The 25,301-nt window shown below is 34.5% G+C and overlaps 1 protein-coding gene across 1 annotated transcript; it reads right to left on the bottom strand.

The window, feature by feature from the left end:
• Nucleotides 1-8,381: 8,381 nt before the first annotated feature.
• K441DRAFT_538800 (uncharacterized protein) lies at nt 8,382-8,531 on the bottom strand (the record flags this gene model as incomplete). The annotated part of the gene is made up of 1 exon (XM_067642539.1): nt 8,382-8,531. A coding segment is annotated over one exon (150 nt), but the record flags the coding sequence as incomplete, so codon positions are not given.
• Nucleotides 8,532-25,301: the final 16,770 nt, after the last annotated feature.

Below are 25,301 nucleotides of genomic sequence, written 5' to 3' on the forward strand. Positions count from 1 at the left end.
TAATTATGGTTATGCTTAAGCTATTATACGGAATCGTAGAGGCAGGAACTTATTAGTGGGCTACTTACAGCAAGCACTATAAAGAGAAGCTTTTAATAACTACTTCTATATTTAATCCCTGCTTCCTTATTATAACTATAGGAACTCTATTTAGAATCGTCGGCATATAAACTAATAATATAATTATCTTAGGAGACAACCAATTTTTAGCTCTTAAAGAAGATAAGCTAGTAAAGGCAAATCTTATGGTAAAGCTAAAGGAAAGACTTAATTTAACAACACCATTGCTCTTTAATAGATGTATCCTTTCTATAAATGAGGATTCTATTGCTTTACGCTAGAAGGGTTAAGGTAAGAAGATTAACGTTATTAATGTTAATTCCCTAAAGTAAGAATACGTAGAGTAACGCGCTTACGGAGCTTATGTTGCTTCTATCTATTAACCTAAGGCTTTATTTAATCTCTCTATTGCCGCCTAACACCAGGAACTAATTAAGGACAACGTTCTTACCTTAAATAAACGTCTTTTCTAGTAAATAAACCATCTCGATTAGGGACTACTCTATATACCTATTAATCTTCCTACCGCCAAGCTCTTTATATTTGTTAATAGATTATTTATAAATAATAAAGATTTTAGCTCCTAGTTAGGATATAAGATTATTATCGTAAACGAATTTACTAGAGAGAATAACTTTACAATCTATAGCAATCTTATTTATTAGAGCTTAACTAAGAGTAAACACGTTACCCGAAGTGTTTTAGCGTTAGAGATATATAGAATAGTTAGCGGAGTTAATATAGCAATTGCAATTGGAACTACCCTAAAGATAATTATAGATTAACTTAAACTTCCCGTTATCCCTATAATTATATACACCGATTTATTTTCCCTCTATAAGTGTTTAGTTAAGCTTAGTACTATAAAGGAGAAGCGCCTTATAATTAATATTATGGCACTTTAGCAATCCTATAAGCGTTAAGAACTCTTTAAGATTTAATAAATTAATGGCTAAGATAACCTGGTAGATATAATGACGAAGGCGAACCTAAATAAGGCACTAGAGACGTTTATTAACACAAATACTCTATATATACGAGTTAAAGGTTAGGTTAAAAGGGAGTCCCCAGAAATTTCTTAGTCACGTAAGGTCTTGAGATGTCTAGGAACTTTAACCGGCGGTCGAAGTTGTTTAATTAGTTAGATTCTTGCTAAGAGCGTTGCGCCTAATCGATTTGGGTGGCGGTATGGAGTTCTGCCGATGCCATTCGTTAATTTAGCCAATTAGGATTTTCCATGCCCGGCATGGAAAATCGCCATTAGCTCGCTTACTACTAGCGCCTTAGCGGCCCACTTGTCTTCACATTAACCCCCTAACACCCTTCCTCTTTTCCTTCTTCCCCTTAGCTTTGTACTTTTGTATAGTAGCAATCTATAGGTGTTTATAGATGGCAACTATAAAAAGAAGAGTTGCCAGTGTTAGGAATAGGGCAAATTGCCGCCATATACGGCAATTTGCCGTCACGTAAGGCAAGTTGCCGTCACGTGTCGCCGCGGCACTAGCGTGGTAAGGAACCTTAAGTTCCTTACCCTTCCCCTTTCTTAGAAGAATATATATAAGAACAATTATTATACTATCTACGAACCGTAGCTACGTAATATCCCCCTTATATAACCAATAGTACGCATCTCAGCTTATATAAGCTTTAGATAGTAGTTCTATAAAAGGCGGTAGTATTTATTAGATTCTCGTGCTACTATTTTTATAAACATCTTAGCGTCTTATATCTTAATCTCAATAGGTAGTAGCCCTTCGGCTTATTTATCCGTGGTTATGTAGTTAATAAAGGATAAGACATTATTAATATCCCTTTTATAGTCGTCGTAATCTTTTAAGCCACTAGGCTTCCCTTTAGGGGTTAAGGCTAAGGCTAATAAATTAAATCCTCCTAGGACTAATTAGTGTTGTGGTTTTAATATAGGTATTAAGTTATTTTTTAAGTTTAACATAGTGGCTAGTAAGGAATTTTGTCTTACTATTATTAATTCTTTAGAAGTACGAAGTAAGGTAACTTGTGGACACGCTACTTCTAGCAGTGTCTGCGGTATCGTGGAGATGTAGAATTGGTCGTAGGCTAAGCGTCGGTAAAGAAAAAGGCGTAACGTAATGTTATAGGACGGGGGTAATGGCTATAAAGCGTATGTATTCAAGGAGTCTATAAGATGTTGCGCGATCAATCGTAAGGGTCAAGGGCGTAAGGAGGTAATATACCCTCGCGTAGCTGATATAAGCTATACGTAAGGTGTACGCAAGAGCACGGGGTTCTCCTATGGAGGCCCCTGCAGTCGGGTTCCGTGACAAATAAGGTTAGCTACCTCTCCTCCTAATTAACTTAGGGCGTAACAGAGTCGGTTAGCTTTGGTTAGGTAACAGTTAGTATTACTAGTTAGCTTATTTTTAAGCTGGCTTAGAAATAATTAAAGTTCTTATTATTTACTAGTAAATACTAGGGGATCTAGTAGTCGTTCAGATCGTTTTAGTATAGTAGTTAGTTTAAGGTGGACAGCTGCTATAGGTTTAGGGCTTACGTTCCGCGTATTTATCTCTAGAGATAGTATTCGGTCTTAAGGCCCTAATATAGGCACCTTAAGTATGCGGATTTCCTCTTAGAGGTCCTTAATTAATCGCTAGTATTATGCTTTTTATTTAGCTTATTATTAATTTAAAGTGGCTTAGTTTTGTATAAGGGCGTTTATAAAAGACTTTTATATTTCTACTAGTTATTCTTAGAGTGCGGATATAATACCGGCGGCCATTATAGAGGCGTTAGGGTCGTTCTACATTTCGGAGGTAGTATATAAAGTTGACGTAACGTAGTGTCACGGAGTAAGTATAAGTGGCGATAATATATATAGCAAGGTAGATATTATTAAGCTATATATATAAACTATATAAGAAGCTAAGACGTTATATAAGGAAAGAAGGTAGGAAAACGGGAAGAAAGGGTATATATTATTGACTTAATTGCTTAGTTAATATATATATAGGGCAGAATAGGGTTTAGGTCGTGGTCCTAGCAGAACTTAGTAAAATTTAGTAGAACTTGGCAGAATATAGCAGAATGCCGTAGATTGCCGTTAAATTGCTATTTTACGGTTGGTCTCTAATTGCTAAGTTAGTAAAAATAGGTAGACGTATATAAGGTGTTATAGGGGTGTCCCGTAACAACTATTAATATTAAATATAAAAAAATACCACCTTATAAAAGACCCTACCTAATATTAAAAGACGAACTTCTAGTTATAAAAAAGTATATTAATAAGCACCTTAATAAAGGATTTATTCGTCCTAGTATATTACTAGCAGCTACCCCTATTTTTCTTACTAAAAAGCTAGAAGGAGATATTTAATTCTATATTAACTATAGAGGACTTAATACTATTACGATTAAAACTAGATACCTAGTACCGCTTATACGTAAGACCCTTAAGCGGCTTAGTTAAGCTAAAATCTATACTAAGCTTAATATTATTGCCGCCTTTAACTATCTCTAAATATAAAAAGGTAATAAATAGAAAACTATATTTGCATCGCGCTTCGGCCAATTTAAATATACTATTATACCCTTTAGCGTATATAACGGCCTAGGCACCTTCTAAAGCTATATTAATAACGCCTTACGGGACTACCTTAATAACTTTTACTCTACGTACCTAGATAATATACTTATTTATAGCAATAACCCTTTTAAGTATACTAAATATATTTAAAAGGTCCTATAGCGCCTTAGGGACGTAAAACTTTATATTAATTTAAAGAAGTGCGAATTCTTAGTTATAGAAGTAAAATACCTTAAACTAATTGTTACTACTAAAGGTGTCCGTATAGACCCTAAAAAGGTATATATAATTACTAAATAGCAAGCCCCTAACTGCATTAAGGATATATAAGCCTTCCTTAGTTTCGCTAACTTCTATTAGAAATTTATATATAACTTCTTAGGCGTAGTAGCACTACTTATAATAATAATGCGAATAAAGGGCCTTTCTATAAAAGAAAGAAAAACGTACCTATACTTTACCTAGACGCCTAAATACAAGAAGGCGTTCTAAGACCTTAAAAATACCTTTATTAAAGCACCTATCCTAGCTTACTTTATACTAGGACAACAACTCTATCTTAAAACTAACTCCTCAGACTATATTAACGTAGGCGTCCTTTTTTAAATAGGTAATAACGGTCTCCTTTATCTAGTCGCATTCTACTTATCTAAGCTTATACTATAAGAGTATAACTATAAGATCTATAATAAAGAACTCCTTACAATTATACGAGCGTTTAAAGAATTCTAACTAGAATTTTCCTTAGTAAAGCCTAACTAGCTAACTAAAGTCTTTATAGACTATTATAACCTTAAGTACTTTATAACTATAAAGTAGCTAAACTAACGCTAAGTACGTTAAAATGAGTTCCTCTTTAGTTTTAACTTTAAAATTATATATAGACTAGGAGTATAAGGTACTAAACCTAATAGCCTAACATGCTGCTTATAAGACCTTCCTTAGTCTAAAAATAACCCCTATAATTAGTTCTAATAATAAATAATCCTAAAAGCACGAAATTTAGCCCTAGGTATACTACCTATAATAGAGCTAACTATACCTTAGCTTTATACTACAGAACTAAAGTTACCTCCTAAAATTAATAAGCTTATTACTACGGTATATAACACCTCTATTAACCTATTACCATAAAGACCGCTAGCGCCTATACGCTACCTACTAACCTTTAAAGCTTAGGCCAGATTAATATAGCAGCCTTAAAAGTAAAAGAGAATAGGCTCTATTATAGAGGCCGCCTATTTATCCCTAACTTAGAAAATCTATAACGGCAACTAATCTAAATGGCCTACGACCTCTAATTAAGCGGCTACCTAGGTAGAGGAGGAACCTACAAGCTTCTTAGCTAATACTACTTCTAGCCAAAAATAATAGACTTAGTTAAACGCTTTATAGGCGCCTACTATAGTTATAAGCGCGCTAAGACCTTTAATATAAAGTACTAAGGACTACTATATCCTTTATTAGTACCTATATAATAATAGGCAGATATTACTATAGATTTTATTATTAACCTACTACCCTATAAATGATACGGCTATACCTATAAGAACATCCTTATAATAATATACCGACTTATAAAAGAGCGCCACTACGTCCTAACTAAAGGCGTAGCCGTTAGCGATGTTACTAACGCCTTTCTCTATAAAGTTTACTAACTATATAGGTTACCTAACTCGATTACGTCCAACTAAGGTATATAATTTAACTCTGATATATAGAGACGAATCTACTAACGCCTTAGCATCTCTATTAAAATGTCTATATCCTTCTACTATAAAACTACTAGGCAATTAGAAAACGCTAATGCTAGTATAAAAGCGTACCTATAATAGGTAGTTGCCTATAGTTAAGATAACTGGGTAGATTACCTCCTACTAGGTAAATTTATAGTAAATAACTACGTCTTAACCATTATAGGACTTACCCCGTTCTTCGCGAATAAGGGTTATTACCCCTAATCTAGCATAGAGCTACTAGAACCTATTAATAAGAAACTGCCATATAGAAAACGCCTTAAGATGCTACTTGCTAACTAGTATATAGACTATATAAAAAATCTACTTAACTAATATAAGGGAGAAATGGCCTAGGCTTAAGTAAAGTAGGCCTACTTCGCTAACTATTATAAAATGCCACTACTAGAGATATGTGTTAGCAACTAGGTATAGCTAAATATACGCAATATCTCTATATAGAGGCCTATAAAGTCACTTAATTATAAAAACCTTAGCCCCTATTTAATTAAATAAGTTATTAATAGGGGAGCTGTATATAAGCTAGAACTCCTACCTACCATAGCTACCTATGGGATATAGCCTATATTTTACCTATAGCTACTATACCTCTATTAGCCTAACCCCTTACTAGGGCAAATATAGCCTAAACCCCTACTAGTACTAATCCGAGATAAGAACGAAGACGAGAACTATAAGGAGTGGACTATTAAACAAATTATTAACTTTAAATACTTTGGTAAAGGTAGAGGACGATAGCTCTACTATAGAGCTATATATATAGGATTCGACATAGATTAGCCAGAATGGTAACTATAGGAAGACTTTAAAAATGCAAAGAATCTAATTAGCGACTTTTACTACGCGAACCCACAGAAACTGGGCCTAAGTAGAGATTTTATACCTAATCCTCTATAGGAGCCCTTATAGAGTTAAACCGTTATATATTACCACGTAAGGGCAAATTGCCATTAAATTACCGTTAAATTGCGGTAAAGTACAATTACGTAACTAGAATATTATTAAGATATCTAGGAACTTTAACTAACGGTTAAAGTTATTTAATTGGTTGGATTTTTAGATACTAAGCCTTATTATATAACATTGTTTTAAGTCTTTAGCAATACCCCCCTTTCTTCTTTGCTATATCTTAAGTGTCCCTTTTATATATATATAGTAACCACAGCGTTGCCGGAGCTCCGCCTTTATAGGAGGGGGGGTAGTATTATAGAACCCTACTATAGGGGCCTCTATAGGAGAGCCCTATGCTCTTACGCATACCTTATATACAGCTTATATTAGCTACGCGTAGGTATATTATCTCCTTACGCCCTTAACCCTTATAATTGATTGCGTAACGTCTTATAGACTCCTTAAATATATACGCTCTATAGCCACTACCCCCGTCCTATAACAATTAGTAGTAGCATTAACTTACTTTAAGAAGGTCTTTTATATCTACTCTCTTACCAGTCCCTTTAGCTTATTATATCTAAGTATAAAATATATTCTGCTCTATATAGCTGCATTAAATATAGTAATCCTATTTATTATAAAAAACATAATACCTTAGAAATACGCTATCTGTTATAGGAAGACGGATACTAGGCTATTACGTTAGATATTATTTAAAGTTCTTTCTATAAGAAAGATATCGGCCTCGTCTAAAAAAAGGACAGCGCTCTAGCAGTAAACGTTTTTAACTATGAGAGCTAGGTTTTATTCTAAATAGGCTAAAACTATATTAAGGTCTCCTATATAAGCCTTCTTATAGTTAAACTAGTATATAAATATACTTATAAAGGGGAACAAACCGTATAGAGGGGTCTCCTCTAAGATTCGGTAAGTGCTTTAGCTGTTAATATCTTTTCTACTCTAGGTAGGTTACTAAAACGGTTAGCCTTTAAAATAGCTAATGCCTTGTCAAAAAACTTACTATAGCAAGAAAACTTGGCCTTTCCCCTTCCCTTTAATTATATTATTAAACTTTAATTTCCCGGAACTAGACTAGTAGCTCTTTATAAGTCCTTAAAGCACTATTTTCTTATCCTCCTTAATTATAAGTAACTTAAATGCTAAGTCATTCTATTTAATGTCCTTAATATTAGCGATAGCAAATTCACCTATTAGTGCTTATATGTAAGGCAGTATTGCTAGGGTATACGGTAGGGAGCAGGCAAGCCGAGCATGAGTTATAAGGAGAGTCGATAGAAGAGGACGATATGGTAATAAGGGTAGGCAATAGCCTACGGAGGTCGCTAACAAAAGTTCTTACACCTTCCTAATTAGGAAAGTAATTTACTAACTCTCTTAGTATATTAATATTTTTATATTTTTATATTTTTATATAAAATTTTGCAAGCTTCATATAAATTCTAAATTAAAATTATTATATGATTAATAGTATTGACGTAGTTATTATAACTTAAATTTTATAAAAATTTATTAGTGCTATAATTTACGCAGCAAGTATCACGGCTTACGTAGCGGTGCTAAAAATTACGCAGTTGTAGCGGGGTCGTGTCTAAATTTACGTAGGGTAGGCTGATAGCTGCGCACCCGTGATTGCGCGTGCGCAGTCGCATACTTTCCTAATTAGGAAGGTGCAAGAACTTTTGTTAGCGACCTCCGTAGTATAGAGACGAACCAATGGGGGAGGAAGGAGGCTGCAAGCCCGAGGTGCTTATAAGGAGGTGCCAAGCCTAGCCTTCGGCTAGGCCTTGGCTACCCCTTAGAGCTCCTAGGCGATGCAGCCAAGTAAGGGACTAAAAGTACCCTTATATTATATTAGTATATATAATTCGCTAGCTCTAAAAAGAGAGTATATAGAAAGCCTAACCCTATTTTTTATCTACTAAACTAAAGGCTAGGGTAGTTAGTAGATAGATTAGGTACTTATTGTCTCTTATCTCCTTAGGAACTAAACCCTAATTCTTTACATCGCTATACTAATTAGTCCCTTAATTATATACGCCGATTCTATATATATCTATAGCGACTAGCTGCTTACTATAGTTAGAATTCTAATAATAAAATACTACCGCGTCTACTATAATACGGCCGTTTATAGAAAATCTTAACGGGCTATCTTTAGTCCAGAAAAACTCGATCCCTTTATATTTACGGTGGTTAATGCCTCTTAAAGACACAAACTTCCGGCCATTACTAATAAGATCCTAGTTTATCTTGGCTTATCTCTTATAACGCTTTAGCGGAAATACCTTAAAGGACATAATTTTTATAGTTAAACAGAATTCCGGAATAGAGAGGGTAGTTTTTACCTTGCTAAATACCTTTCTATTATAGCTGAAATAGTAACAGTTAAGTTCAAAGCTCTTTTTGCTAAAAAGTAAGGTTTTAAAGTTGCCTAATTTATATATAAGGCATCTTAGTTAATCCGAGCCTTCGTAAATTATAAGGACGTACGTATTTAGTTTAAATAAGGCCTAAAGGAATTAAAATTAATATCATTATAGTCCAGAAGCGGTAGGAGACTATTAGTTATAGGCGCGAAATAGTCTTTAAGGAATCTTAGTAACCCCTAAAGGTGCTTAGCGCTGGTTAAGTTAGGAGAAAGACTCTCCTAGTATATTTTTAACTAGAGTAAAAAATTAAAGATAAGGTTTACAGAAATCTAGAAGTTAAATTAGAATAAGCTATATCTATAAAAAGGTTTACTTACTATAGGCTTGTCTTCCTAAAGGGAGATAGCTTATATACCGTTTAGTACCACCTATAAGGCGTCTCTTACTTCTTCTAAATACATGCCTAAGTATATACTATAGTCTTTCTTGTCCTTTTCTAGCTTAAAAGTTAGTATCTAAGTTAATATATTTAAAGGTACCTAAGAGATAGACTAAATTTCTTCTAAAGGACATAAATGTACTAATTATATATATTACGCTCACTTAATATATCTGGCGAAGTCTCTATAGTCTTATACTAGCAGCTTTATTTATCCTAGCTATAGTAGACACTATATTAGCGTATTTCTAAGTATATTTTGGGGATTTCGCAAGTATATATCTTATTTAACACCTTAACTTTAACCTTGGAACCTTTAACTTTAGGTATCTCTCTAACCCCTAAACTTATAGGAGGAGGTAAAGAAGGTAGAGAAGGTAGAGGAGAAGGAGGTTAAGCCGCTTAGACTATCTTTAATATAGCTACAAGCATTTTAACTATAAGATACTGCGCTAACTACCTATAATACGGATGTATTTGGCTTAGGCTATTAGGGGGTATATTTACATCGTTATAGGATAGTAAAGGCGCTGGCGTAATGGGTTTAGATATAACTGGCATTATTACTCTATAAAGCTTTAGTAACGTGATACTAATCTAAAAAAGAAGCTAAGTAGAAAGAGGAGCTGGATAGTATTATTTTTTAGGCTAGATCTGCCCTTTTCTTATATAATATAAGCTATTGTTAGATAGTTTATATAGAGCTATTCATTAATGAAATGGGTTAATTAATTAATTATCTTTTTTCCGTCTTGACCTGGGGCTAAGATGAAGATATTTACAATACACGTGCCCGTGCACGTAACTCGTGCACGTCCTACGCCACCAAGAATACAGATTATCTAACATACCCCCTTAGCTTCGACCTAGTCGAGGACGAAGCTAGCCACCTTCTCGTGTCCGTTAATGCGTTAATTGAACTATAATCTTATCTAAATCCTTCCGTCTCGCTCTAATATTCTCCCTTAGGTCCTCTAGTTGCTTCTCCTTATTTAGCCGCTCCTTAATATCCACTATTCCGATTATATTAACGAAGCTCTTAAACCTCTGCTTGGGCAGGGCCTTCGTAAGTCCATTAGCGATTATCTCCTTTATCACTTTCTATTGAAATAGCGCTCGTCTTATTGCGTATTCTTAACGCAACTAGTGTTAATAGATGTTGACGTATTGGAGCTTCGTAATTAGCTTTACTGTGTCTTCTATAATTAGTCGGAGTGTCTAGATATTATTGCAGTTAATAATTAAGGGCTCGTTTAGGTGTAACCTTATTGCTTTAAACAGCCTACTAATAAAGATAGCTTCCTTTGCTGTTTGTAATAGGGTTAACAACTTAGCTTCTGTTCTTAACGTCGTAACTATACCCTACTTATTTGCTCTCTAGGCAATTGGTCCCCTAAATAGCTTTATAATATATTTTTACGAGCTCTTTCTGTTAACGGAATTGTCCGTAAATAATGCGTCGCTAGCATAGATAAATAATTGCGCTTTACTTCTACTGTCTCCGTTATCTCGTCCTTTGTTACGTATTCCTTTATCTCTCCCTCTACCGTTTATTCCTTCCTTATCTCCTTTATAGTAGATTACTCTGCTCCTCGTACTATATAGGTACTAGATTACTCTATCTGCCGCTTAATAGTGCTTTTAGCTTAGGTTCTAATTAAACCTTACTAGCCGTAATACTGCAAAAGTAATATCTAGACGTGTTGTAGTGGCTGTATAGAGTACTAAACCTAATTTTCTCTAATATAGCATTATAGAAGCTAGTAGGGATATAGGACAGACTAATAGGTCTGTATTAGGGGACGGACGCGTTAAATAGATTAATTAGTAATTAGTAGAGAGGAGTTTTAATTCTGCTATAGGAGTGTCTAGAAGACGCCCTTTAAGATCTATCTTATACTAGTTAGCTATCTTCTTAATATAGGCTTCCTGGGATAGCTGTAGGAGCCTCTAGCTATAATTATATAGTATATAAATTCCTAGGAACTATTTTAGCTCGCTAAGGGTACTTATCTGGTATTCCTTACTTAGCTCCTTAATTGCTTCTTAAACTTTCTTCTTATCTGTCTTTCGGTAGTAGAAGACAATATCGTCGACGTAGAAGAAGACGACTATTCTACCTTTTAGCATAATGTACGGCTTTTAAGGGACCTCTTTAAAACCTAATTCGTTTAGGGAGCTCATAAGGTTCTTTTGCTATAATAGTAGTGATCGTTATAGTCTGTAAAGGGCTTTTCTTAAGCATAGTACTTTGTCTGTCTTTCCTTTATTAAACCCTAGCGGTAGCTTTATATAGACAACTTCGTCAAAATCGTAATAGATAAACGCGTTGACCGCATCTATCTGTATTATCTCTAGGTTGAACTTTATAGTGATCGCCATAAGGGTTCGGAAGGTTACACTCGCCAATATAGTAGCTCTTATAGGTAGGTCTCCTAAGGCCTATTAATTTCCGCATACTACTAAGCGTGCCTTACATTTCTATAGGAATCCGTGCTTGTCCGTCTTATAGATAAACACCCACATTAAGCTAAGGATCTGCTGTCCCTTTATATACTTCTTATCTATTTCTTAAAATAACCTCATTTAATAATGGGATTAGAGGTAGGCTTATTAAGCCTCTTAGAATTAATCTTAAAGAGGATATGTATTAAAGTCCTTAATTAACTAAGGTAGAGGAAATAAGTTCTTCCTAGATAATCTAATATCACGTATTCTGCCTAATTTTAGCTTGCTATCGTTAAGTTAACTATTAAGGTTAAACTTCCTTCCTGCTAAGAAGGCGCCGTAATAGGCTAAAGTAATCCTTTTAGTAATAAAGTCTTTAAACCTATAATCGCCGGCTTCCTTAAATAAGTCTTTAACCGAGTTATTAAACACCCCCTAAGTATTAAACCTATCTTCTATTAGTTGGATAATATCCTAATCTTATATATCTAATTTTATAGGATACTTAACGTAAAAGGTATATAGAGATTCTTCGTCTTCTTCTGTTGGAGGTGGCGTATAATATACGTCTTTAAGAGCTCTTACAAGCTTAAGGTCTACTAACTTATTAAAGGTTTAAACTGGCTCATTAACGTTATCGTCTTCCTCTTAAATTAACGGTTTAAATATTTCTTTATTATCTTCTAGAAGGACCTTATTCTTAGTTAGGGTATTAGGGAGTTAAATCTTCTTAATTAGCGTGTCTAATTTAGCGTATAAATCCTTTAAGATGTCCGTTTGCTTACCGTTAAAAAACGTTTTTTTATTAAAGATAATATCCCTAATAGAGATAATGATACCCTTATATGGAATCCAGATCCTATAGATATTGGTAAAGTTATAGCTAATAAGGTAGCCGATATAGGCTTACAGATTTAGCTTGCTTAGCCTTTTCTTCTTTAGCTAGGCATCCGACGTTATCGCGTACGCCCTATAGCCGTAGGCTTTTAGGTACGTCAGTTACGGTTTTCTTAATCTTCTATTAGCTAGGAAGGTATAGAAACTCTTATATAGCGATTTCCATCTATTGCTTTCTCGTAGCGTTTAATCTTAAAGATAGACTATATAGTTAACGATCTCGTCCTATAAGTTATATAGTAGATTAGCAGTAATTCTTATTACCCGTGCTCTCTTAATAATTATACCCCCTAAGCGTTCAGTGGTACCGTTCTAAGCTTAGGTATATAGCGCTAAAGGCTAAATATAATCCCTTAGGACCGTAGCCATTTAAGGGTTGTCCTTTTCCCTAGCTTATTATCTAATCTAATAGTATTAACTTTAAGGTTATACCTTAGACGAATCTATTTAATAAAATCTTTAAGTACTTATAGTGTCTCCTTCTTCTTACTATACGTCGTTATAAAGTACGGGAAGGATCTTCCTAAGTAGGTGTTATAGATAAGCATAACTTATATAAATCCGGCATGCGCTTCCTTAAGGTTAGTCTAGTTAATATAGAGGTTAAGATAGGGTTTATTAATCTTCTGTTTTAAGAACCTTCGTAAAACCTAACGCTTAATTTTAGCGAGGCTGTAGTGTTAATATTCCGTCGTCTTAGGGCCTTAAAGCTTAACTTTTAGGGCGTTAATACCTAAATAATAAAGGCTTATAGGTCCTAGATAACCTAGACGCAGATACTATAGTTTTATATTACCTTTTACATCTAGATAAATATCTCTTAACGATGCTCTACGCTTCCGTTAGCGGCGTAGCAGTTAGCTTATATTAAACGCTAATAGACTTCCTAGTCGGATGTATTTAATAGTCTATTATCTATAACGTTCTTCTATTTAATATAGAATTATTTTATCCTTCTAAACTAGAAGATTGTTATCTCCTTTATTATTTTAATAGTATTCTTATTTTTAAAGTAAACGGAACGACACTAAATTTATATTAAAGTCCGTATAAAAGGCAACGTCCTTCATCAGGAAAAAAATTTTTAGGCTTATTGTTGCGGTTTGCAGCAATTTGCTGCACACTATACAGTCATAGTGGGTGGATATAGTTAATAGCGATTTGCGTAAACTGCGCATTTTACAACAAAATCGCAGCTCCCAATAGCAAACTGCCGTATTTTGCAATAAAATTACAGCTCTTAATAGCAAATTGTAGCAAAATGCTACCCTATAAATAAATAGCGCGTAAACTATACAAACTATATAAACTGTATAAACTGTATAAACTATACAAACCGTATAAACTGTACAAACTGTATAAACCGTATAAATTAAAACTATATAAATTATAATTATATAATAACCAAATTATTATATATTGCTATAGATTGCTATAATATACTTTTAAATATATTTATATTATAACTATATAAATTATAGAGCTATCCGCCTAGGCGTTAAGCAACTAAAATAAAAGGGAAGCCTCTTACAGAGGCTCCAAATCGTTAATTAGTGGTATTCCTAACGATCTGCCGACTATATACTAATTTCCTAACTAGGCCTAGTGCCTGCCTGCCTACTTACCTGCCTACCTACCTACTTACCCATCTATTTGTCCGTCTATTTATCTGTCTATCTATACCTACCTATCTATGCCTACCTATCTATATCTACCTATCTATGCCTATCTGTCTATGCTTACCTATCTATGCCTACCTATCTATGCCTACCTATCTGTGCCTACCTATCTGTGCCTACCTGTCTATATCTACCTGTCTATACCTACCTATCTATGTTACCTTAATTTAATCAATTAATTAAATTGTTTATAGTATTCGCTGGCTGGTTATTTAAATGGTTGTTATTTAGCTCTAGCAGCGGTTATAAAGCTTTGGCGAGGTCGTGTGGTTCTGGCAATGGTTATATAGCTTTGGCGACGGTCTAGCTCTAGCGACAGTCATCTGGCTCTAACAACGGTCATCTAGCGACGGCGACGGCCGTCTAGTTCTAGCGACAGTTATCCGGCTCTAGCGACGGTCGTCTAGCTCTAACAACGATCGTCTGGCTTTAACGACAATTGTCTAGCGACGGCGGCGGTCGTCTAGTTCTGGGGACGGTCGTCTGGCGACAGCGACGGTCGTCTGGTTCTGGCGACTGTGGTCTAGTTTTAGCGACGGTCGTCTGGTTCTGGCGACGGTCGTCTAGTTCTGGCGACGGTTGTCTGCTAGCTGTCGTTCTAGTATCTCCCTAGGTAGGGAGGATGTAAGGAAGGAAGGGTAAAAAATAAGGTGGCTACCTAGGTGTATATAGGGGGTATACTTGGCAGAGGTACGTGTAGAGGCTATTAGGAATATAGCGGGGACCCAATATAGAGCTTTATGTAGTGCCTATACGTAGAGCTTTACGCAGAGCCTCGTGCAGAGCCTTTATACGTAAAGCTTTATATAGAGCTTTATATAGAGCTTTATATAGAGCTTTATATAAAGCCTTTATATATAGAGCCTCGTATAAAGCTTTATGTAGAGCTTCGTACAGAGCCTTTATACGCAGAGCTTCGTATAGAGTAGGTAGAGCCTTATATAAAGCTTTATATAGAGCTTTATATAGGGCTTTGTGTAAAGCTTTATATAGAGCCTTATATAGAGCCTTATACAAAGCTTTATATGGAGCTTCGTATAGAGCTTTATATAGAGCTTTATATAGAGCCTTTATACGCAGAGCTTTGTGTAGAGCTTTGTATAGAACTTTATGTAGAACTTTGTATAGAACTTCGTGTAGAACTTCGTATAGAACTTTGTGTAGAACTTCGTATAGAACTTCGTGTAGAGCTTTGTATAGAGCTTTATGCAGAGCTTTGTGTAGAGCTTTATATAGAGCTTTGTATAGAGCTTTGTATAGAGCTTTATATAGAGCTTTGTATAGAGCTTTATATAGAACTTTATATAGAACTTCGTATAGAGCTTCGTATAAAGTCTTAGTAGAGCTTTATATAGAGCTTTGTGTAGAGCCTCGTGCAGAGCCTAGTAGAGCTTCGTATAGAGCTTTATATAGAGCCTTGTATAAAGCTAGTAAAGCTTTATATAGAGCTTTATATAGAGCTTTATATAGAGCTTTATATAGAGCTTTATATAGAGCTTTATATAGAGCTTATATAGAGCTTTGTATAGAGCTTCTTGTAGAGCTTTATATAGAGCCTTAGTAGAGCTTTATGTAGAGCTTTGTGTAGAGCTTTGTATAGAGCCTTAGTAGAGATTTACGCGGAGCTTTATAGTATTTTTATTGCAGCCAAAAATTAGGGTCTACTTAAGTCGCGATTTTAGTAATTTTAGCAATTTGCAGCAACTTGCACAGGCTACTTGCGTATTTACAGCAATTTATATAGGCTACTTGCGTATTTATAGCAAATTGCTGCAAATTGCCGTAAATTGCCAAAATCGCGACTTACGCAGGTTTTGCAGACCCCGATTTTCGCTTGCGACAACGTGCCCAAAATTTTTTTTCCTGATGTTAAGATATAGGATTCCCTTACTCTTGTTTAGTTTTATAACTTAGATAGTAACGTCGCCGTAGCCTAGTATAGGCACTTCTAAGCTGCCGGCGATAATATATTTGTATTTTAGAGCTTTCCTAAAGTTATAAAAGCAAGAGAGGTTATTAAAGATATAAAGAGTGGTTCCTAAGTTAAGAATGGTTAATAGCTTTAGTGAATAGAGTTAACCGGTATAATTCAATTCTAGGAATATTATATTAGCTTCTCCCTTAATCTTAACTTCCTAACTCTCGTCTTGTTGTTATTAAGCCTTATCTTCTTATTCTTTAAGTTTAATCTTTGTAACTTAGTTAGCGAGATCCTTATTCTTTTCTACCTTCTTTAGTGCCCTTTTAATGTAAGCATCTCTAATTGTAACTCCTATAGGTCTCTTATCTTTAAATAAACACTAATAGTCCTAATAGAATGTCCTTATATTCCGCATGCTAAGCACTTAAGTATAAGCTTTTTATAGAACGTTTCCTTATCTACTAGTATTCTAGCTCTCTTTAAGCGTCTATTATATACTAAGGTATTTCCTCTTTATAAACCTTTAGTAGTATTAGAGTAATCCTTAATGGCTTACTCTGCGAAGTCTACATTAAAGGTACTCCCTCTTATAGTAGTATTAGCTTTCTTTAAGGGTGTTCTAAGTCCTTCTTATAGCTCCTTTACTACTCTATAGTATTTAAAAGACCTTAACTTCTAAGGGTTATTTAACTTAGTAGCGTACTTTATATAGTAGGCGTTGCTAAAAGGTTAAATAACTTTTGCTAATTCTTAAAGCCAGATTCTATCGGATATTTAAGGGATCTTATACTTCTCTCCTAGTACTATTATATGTTCCCATTAATCTAATCACTAATTTAATTTTAGTAAGTATTTAAACCCTTTAAGGGCTTCTATATATTAGTATTATACCTTCTTCCTAATAAACAATAAGGTAGGTTCTGTGTTCTCCTTTAGTTAAGATAGCCATTCTTTAACTGTTAAGGAAGGGTTAAGTAGTAGCTTCTTCTAAATTAATACTATAGACGTAATTTAGATGCGGATCTATTAAAGGTGCTCTTCTTATTTTAGGAAATACTTTATATTCTAGTCGTAGTATCATCTACTATTCTTGTACGCCCTTTGTTAATTCGTCGAGAGCTATATATATAAGGTTGCATTCTTATTAAAATCTATAACTTCTAGATAGGGTAGTTCTTATAGTAGACCTTATTAAGGTACTTCCTTATCTAGGTTAACATGGGCCTAAATTTGTTTGTTTATAAGGGCTTATAGTTGCCAGATCTATTACTCTCAGTCTTCTAGCTTATTAAGGATAATCGTAGTAAACGAACTTAACCTCGGTGGAGTTATTTAACTAATAGGCAAAGGAGGAATTAAGATAAGATTTTGTCGATAGGATCGTCCTTTGACGATTAAGGTAGAATCTCGTGGAATCTTGTAGACTTTTATGGAATCTCGTGGAATCTCATAGAATCTCGTCCTGTGACAATTGAGGTAGGATTTCTGTCAGAGTCTGCGTCCTAAGACAATAAGGTGTCAGAGTCTGACGATGAGGTAGAATTTCTTTAAATGATTGAGTAATAGCTAAATAGCTTCTTGAGTCGGCGGACCGGGCTTATAACTGTTAGATAGTTTATATAGAGCTATTCATTGATGAAATAGGTTGATTAATTGATAATCTTTTTTCCGTCTTAACTTGGGGCTAAGATGAAGATATTTACAATGCACGTGCCCGTGCACGTGACTCGTGCACGTCCTACGCCACCGAGAATACAGATTATCTAATAGCTATATTACGGGTATCTACACCCCTCTTTTAGTAATAGGCTACCCTCCCTAATTAATCCTAGCGGGCTTTAGTTAAGACACGCTAATATTGTCTCCGTTATAGTAAATAAAGCCATAGTATATATACTTGCTATACCTATAGAAATAGTCCCCTAGCTTATATATAGGATTTTAACTTTAGCACTAAAGCAAGCTTAGAAAAAGATATCGCCTAAAGTATAGAAGTGCTCTAATTGGTATATAGGAGATAGGCAATATCTTAGGTTAAATTAAAGATATAAGTGCAGAATTAGTACTAGTAATACTAGCCGGATTATAGTAAGCGATCTAGCTATACATCATTTGGCTAGGGGAAGTAGCATATAATTAGGCTAACCGTCCCGTCCTATCCCGTCCCGTCTTATTTTGTCTTATCTTATCTCTTCTCTTTTCTTTTCTTCCCTTCTCTTCCTCCTTCCCTTCCCTTCCTACCTCCTTTCTTTTCCTCCTTCACTTTTTATCTCTTCCTGTTTTACTCTTTCTTATCCTAGCTCTCTTTATCCTTCTCTTTATTCTTAGTTAAACTTTTAATAGCGCTAAATAACTAGTTTTATAAGCTACTCAAGGAAAAAAGAAAGACGTTCGACGCTAATACGCATCTATTACCCTCCTATTAGAACGACGCGTTTAAATTATGCCTTAAAGTGCTATAAGAAAATGCGACATCCTTAGAGAAACGATTAAACTTGTAATAAAGTGTAAGGCTACGTATACGCACTCTATTAACGGATGTTTTTATTAGCTTAGGTCCTAAAGTATTCTTCCTATATTCTTTAGTAGCGCCTATTTTAAAGCTAGCAACGGTATTAGTAAAAAACCTCCTCTAAAAGCTTTAAGGATAGTAGAAGAATTGCCCCTACCCCTATAGTCTTATAGTTACTATAAGTATACTTTATAAGGCTAATTTAATTAGTATATTAATTCCTTCGCCTCCAAAACGTTTATCTTTAGAGGTGGATCCATTTACTAGCATAAAAGAGTTTTATATTTTAAATATTATTAATAAATATTATTAGAGGAATACCTAATATTAACCTAAAACTCTTAGTTATTAGAGAGGTATTCTAAAGCTCTAATCCCTTAGGACACTTATTAAACGCTTAGTATATATATTTTAGGTATTTGTTAATTAGTTACTTATATATTTTTAGAGTAAGATTTATTGTATAAGGAAAGTATAATTTTATTTAATAATCCTAAAACCAATAGTTGGACACCTTATTCCCTAAATTTAATGTATTAATACTTATCTAAAATAGACGCCTCTTCTAAGAGTTCTCTAAGCGCTATTATACTAGTATATTATTAGGTTATAGATAAACCATTATTAAAGCGTCCCTAGTTAGAATTATAGCAAACTCTAGGTCTATAAAATGGCCTTTAATAAGATATTGTATCTATAGTTAATATTAAATAGGAAATCTAATAATGCTAGGGGAGGACTAGTACTTATCTTTCTTATTTATAAGGTGCTATATAATTAAAAATCTCCCTAAGCCATTTTATACCGAAATAAAGATAAGTAATTTATAGAGAGAGGAAAAGAAGAGAGGAGGACTAGCGGTTATAAATTGCTTATCTATATATATGCCAAAAAAGCCTAAGGAGGACGCTCTCTTTATACTTAGAATTAGCTATAAAAATAAATAGAATCTCTTTAATTTATTTAGTTTAGGGGACCTAGATGCTCTAAAGTTTTAAAAAAATACTATAGAAGAAGCTAGAGATTAACTCTTATCTATAAATAAATGGCATATATTACTTTGGATTACTACTTATTACTACCTCTTCTCTAACTTAATCCGTGCCCTTATTATATAACATTTATACCTAGTAAGAACCTTTCTTATTACTTATCCATCTTCTATACCTAATTCTTTAACCACCTTCCCTTTGCTATTTAGAATATTACATAATATACCTTAAAATATTATAGTTATGTCTTCCGTTATTTTAAATTTATAACCTCTAATCTCCTCCCATTCCCTACTAAGCGCCTTATCCCTAGCCTTAGCGGACATAACCCATATAGCTAGAAGTGCGACTATATAAGTTAGTGGGACTAGTAGCTATAAAGGAGAGGTGTTCTATAGGCGTAAAATATTAAGTAAATATTATCTTTTATAAAGTATTCTTAATTATAGATAGCCGTTTAAGGAGGAATAGCGGCTAATTTAGGAATTTATTTTAAAATAAAAGGCCGTAAAGCATATACGCGTTAAAGTACAACTATTATAGAAGATGTAAGTAATTATGCACATACTACATGGGATGGAATAGCTAAGCTAATATTTACCTTAATGGTAAGAATAAAATTGCTAGATAACTGCGAGAGGTAAGACGTAAGAAATATAAAAAGAGGTGGATTATAGGCTTAAATAGAGAGCGGCTTTACGGAACTGCGCTATAAATAATTAGCGAAGTAGAGTTAAAGGAAATTTATAAGGGAAAATAGAGGTATTACTGTAGCTAATAGGTTTATAGCTGCTTAGGTGTGAGTGCCTAACGGGAAGGCTTATATAAAATAATTGCTAAGCGGCTACCTCTTGCCGGATTCGCCCTGCCCTATTATTAAAGCTTTCCAGCGCAGAATATTACGTGTATAATTAGGCTACTAGCTAAATAGTAGAACGGGTAAGGCGTTTGCTATAACGCGCATTTCGGCTGTATATTAGTGTTACTAGATATATAACCCCTTCGCCAACTAAAATATCTTATAAGGATTGGATTTTTGTGGCTCGTTTTTATTTATAAGGTAAATTAACTACAGTCAGTTTATACGCCTTTATATCGTATATATGAGTTAATTAATTATTAACGCCTGACTTTATATTATTCGAACTGCCGCCCAATTTTAGCTATATTACGTAATTTAAATCAACTAGTATAAACGTTGTTTTAGCCTTGTATTCTTTACCGTTTATAGCATTACAAGTAGTAATAAGTGGCTCTTACTTACCGCCCTTAAAAAAGTAATACTCTTAGCCGTTTAAACCATACGGGTAATAAACAGTATACTCTACTAAAGGTATCTATAATAGTTATAGTACTTATATCTATAGTGTTAGAAAATAAAAGGGATATATATTATAGGATCGTGTTTATTACTCTATTAATAAAGCTGCTAAAGTGTCTCTAGGAAGCGTAAGGGACCTAATAGGAGGGCTAGATCGTTTTTAGCTTAGCGGATTTTGCTAAAGGGGATTAGCGATATTAGACTAAGGAGCCCGTAGATTATTAACGTAGGAATATATAAAGGAAACTAAAGGTATAAAGAAGGGTTAAAGAAGAGTTAAAGAAGTGTCTTAAAATAATTTAGGAGCGTAGCTCAGATCCAAGCTTAGCGTGTCGCCTTATACATTAACGCTAGGCCTAGTAGGGAAGCGGTTAGGTTATTGCCTATAAGGGAGTCCTTTTAGAGACAACAGGCTTGCCGTAATATAGTGTATAAATATAACTAAAGCAGAAGAAAATATAGACACTATAATATAGATGCTACCTATTAATATAATGGCCGAATAAACCTAGTTCCGTTTATTTCCTAGCGTATAAAGGGTAGTATTGCTAATTGCCACCTTAACTAGTAAAAGAACAACTAACTAAAATACAAGAATACGCCTAAGCTACTAACCCCGCCCCTTTTACACGGCAACTCTACTCTTTACTTTTACGACTTTAGAAAAAAAGTGCACCTATAACGATCTAGCTATAGCTTACCAAACGCGTCTTTAGTAAGACTTAAGGACATCTTCAGAATTTAAAAGCCCGCTCTTATAAACCTAGGTAGGCTTCTAAGCCACCTTATATTTGCGCCCTAACTTAGTTATTCTTTCCCCTAGAATATTATCGATCTCCCATTTATTACCTAAAGCTTATTTTATTAATTTTATCATTTTTAGTCTAGGTACGATACTTCTTAGTAGGCTCTAGGTTTAAAACGTCGCTCTAGTTATTAGCGACGCCACTATTATTACCGTCCTTATTCTTATTATAAGTACAATTACTAGCCTCGTTATACGGCGGTTTAACGCTATAAAGAAGGATAGGCTTTTAAAGCGAAGGGCTAACAGGCCGCGGAGTAGATACCGCTTACTAGTTGACTTATAGGTTTAAAGAGTTAAGGTCAAGGATAGGAGGGATAGGGGGGCTAGAAAATAAGTCTTCGGGATAGGCGGGTGGCCTTTATTGCTTTTAGACATATGGACTATTACCACACTCGCCGCCCTCGCCACCCCCACTACTCTCTTTAGTAGGGTTATTAGAATTATAATTAATAACGTTATCCCGCTCAAGCTTCCGCTTCCTTAATATAAAGAATAATTTACCTTCCGCATTCCCTTTCTTATAATTACCTTTTTCCCTAATAAGCGGATTGTCTATATATTATAGTTATTAGGTTATATTATGGAAGTAGGCACGAGCTAGAATACAATATACTAAATGGGTAATAATTGAAGAAGGCTACGTACGCGTAACTATGCGTAGTCAATATAAAGACATTTGGATAAGGAAACAGAACAGGTCAGGTCAACGTAGTTAAAGAAATAGGGTGGTTATAGGACGTGCGTAGGTGTTACGGGATGAACGTACGCGGGTGACTCCCGTGACAGGTTATAGTAACGATATTTTTAATATCTATAACTTACTAATATTATCTATATTATTGACTATTAAGGAGTTTTAGTTAGCTATTATATATGTCTCTAACTTTTATATAGCCTAGGGGACAGTCACAATATTAATTCCCTTAGCTAGGCTATCCATTTTATTAATATCTTCTACTATAGGTTTAAGACGGCTAAAGAGATCTTCTAGCTCCTCTAAAGAAGGTAACTCTGTATCCTTATCGTTCTTATTACTGCGGTTATTTCCGCTATCTAATAATTATTAAGTAAGGCCGTTATATAGGGGGGAAGTATATACCTAACCCATAAGGTGCTAGTTAATCGCCGACTTTATTAGCTTTATTGCTAGTATTACCAGCTTTATTACTTTTAACTTTAGGTTTTAAGTTTAGGTTAGCTGTATTACCCTTAATAAATATTAGATTCGCTGCTAATTATTAGATATATTTATAGTTGTTAGGAGGGGATAATTACTAAATTACCTTAATTGCTTCCTTTAGCGTCTTAACTATTACTTATATTCTTGTAAATATCTTTATACTTATTAAAAGCCTTAAAATCTGCGGGTGCCTTATTAGGTGGAATGTTTAAAAAAGGCAATATAGAATAACTTGCCTAAGCGCAACTAGGCTAAATATTTTACAGGATTATCTCTTAGAGGAAAGTAAAGTACTCTCCCCTTTTTCGTCCTCTTTTTAGGTATATTGCTTATATTTACCTTAAAAGCCGTAATTATATAATATTAAGAAGCCTTCGGTTTGTTAGGGGGTATAGTATAAAAATTAATATTATTAAGTAAAATTCCTAAATATAACAAAGGGGTTAAGAAGATGCCACTATTGCTACCGCTATTGTTATTAGAATTATTATTGCTTTATGCCTTTTTAATAGCCCTAAAGAACGGGTTACGCTAGGCTTTTAAGTCTATACTAGTCCCCTCTTCGCTACTAGCTTATATCCGCAGTATCTATACTAAAATAACCCTATCGGCTTAATAGCGAATTAAAACGTATAATCTACGCTCTGTTAGCAATTACCGTTTATAACATATAAAGGTTTATATAGACTTAAACTCTATTATAAGATTAACGCCTATTAGGAAACTGCGATTAAGACCTAACTAACTAAGCTAGCATATTTAGCCTCTAATAGCGGCATTACACCAAGCCTCCTTATTAAGGAGGTTAGTAGTAAAGTGCCTTCTTTACCCTTATTCCTTAGAGTTAGGGCTAGCGCTAACGTATCTATTTTCTAACCCGATTATACTAGCAAACTAGATCTTTTATATTAGATTTTCTGCAAGACTATAGTTCCTAGAGTTAAATAGGTAGGGGGCGTACCGTAATTCTACTATAAGCATTAAAAGACACTCTAAGTAATAAGGGCATCCTTAAATCTCCCCTAAATTTAAAAAACTTCCTTAGTTACACTCTATAGAGCTTATAGCCACTACTTTACCTCCTAAATATACGTAAAAGCCTTACTTTTACCCTTACCTACAGCTAAATATTATAAATAACATAAGGGGGTAGATAGCGCGAGTAGATTAGGCGATTATACTTATATCTATCTTACTACGCCCTTTTAGCTAATACAGCCACTATGTTACGGGACACCCCCGTGACACCTTATACACGTCCACCTGTTTCCACCGACTCAGCAACTAGAGACTGACCACGAGACGGCAATTTGCGGCAATCTGACGGCAATCTGCTATATTCTGCTATATTCCGCTAAGTTCCACTAAATCCTGTTAAGTTCTGCCAGGACTACCACCTAAATCCTATTCTACTCTGTGTACGTATTAACTAAGCAACTAAGCTAATAATATATACCCTTTCTTCCTGTTTTCCTGCCTTCTCTCCTTACGTAACGTCTTGACCTTATTATATAGTTTATATATATAGCTTAATAGTATCTACTTTGCTATATATTATTACCGCTTATACTTACTCTGTAATACTACATTGCGTTAACTACCTATACTATCGTCAAAATGCAGACCAAACCCGAAGCCCCTATAATAACTGCCGGTATTATATCCGCACTTTAAGAATAATTGGCAGAAATATAGAAGTCTTTTATAGACGCCCTTATATAGAACTAAGCCACTTTAAATCAATAATAAGCTAAATAAGAAGCACGACACTAATAATTAATTAAGGACCTCTAAGAAGAAGTCCGCACCCTTAAGATGCCTATACTAGGACCTTAAGACTAAACGCCGTCTCTAGAAATAAACACGCGGAACGCGAGCCCCGAACCCGTAGTAGTCACTTACCTTAAACTAACTACTACACTGTAATAATCTGAATAACTACTAGACCCTTTAATATTTACTAGTAAACAATAAAAACTCTAATTATTTCTAAGCTAGCTTAAAAATAAGCTAACTAGTAATGCTAATTACTACCTAACCAAAGCTAACCGACTCTGCTACGCCCTAAGTTAACTAGGAGGAGATATAGCTAACCTTATTAAACCCCTTTAACTAAACTTAGTACTAAGTCTAGTTGTACTTCTTAAAGCTATATACGGTAACCTAAACCGCTAAGCTACTGCTTAGAGAAAGATAAACTATATAACTTAAGGAACGAAAAGCTTTCTAGTATACTTCTCTAAATTCAACCATTACGTAAAGGAAATAGGCTGGAACGACTCTGCACTAATTAACAGCCTTATTAAATCCTTAAGCTCTAAACTAAAAACCTCCCTAATAGGCGTAGACCTACTAGGAGCCCTTAATGCCTGCGCAAACGTTATTAATAAACGGTATAATGATATACTACGCCTAACACCGAAGCCTGCCCCCCGATATAA

The sequence above is a fragment of the Cenococcum geophilum genome (genome assembly GCF_001692895.1).
Source record: "Cenococcum geophilum 1.58 unplaced genomic scaffold K441scaffold_4, whole genome shotgun sequence".
NCBI lineage: Eukaryota > Fungi > Ascomycota > Dothideomycetes > Gloniales > Gloniaceae > Cenococcum > Cenococcum geophilum.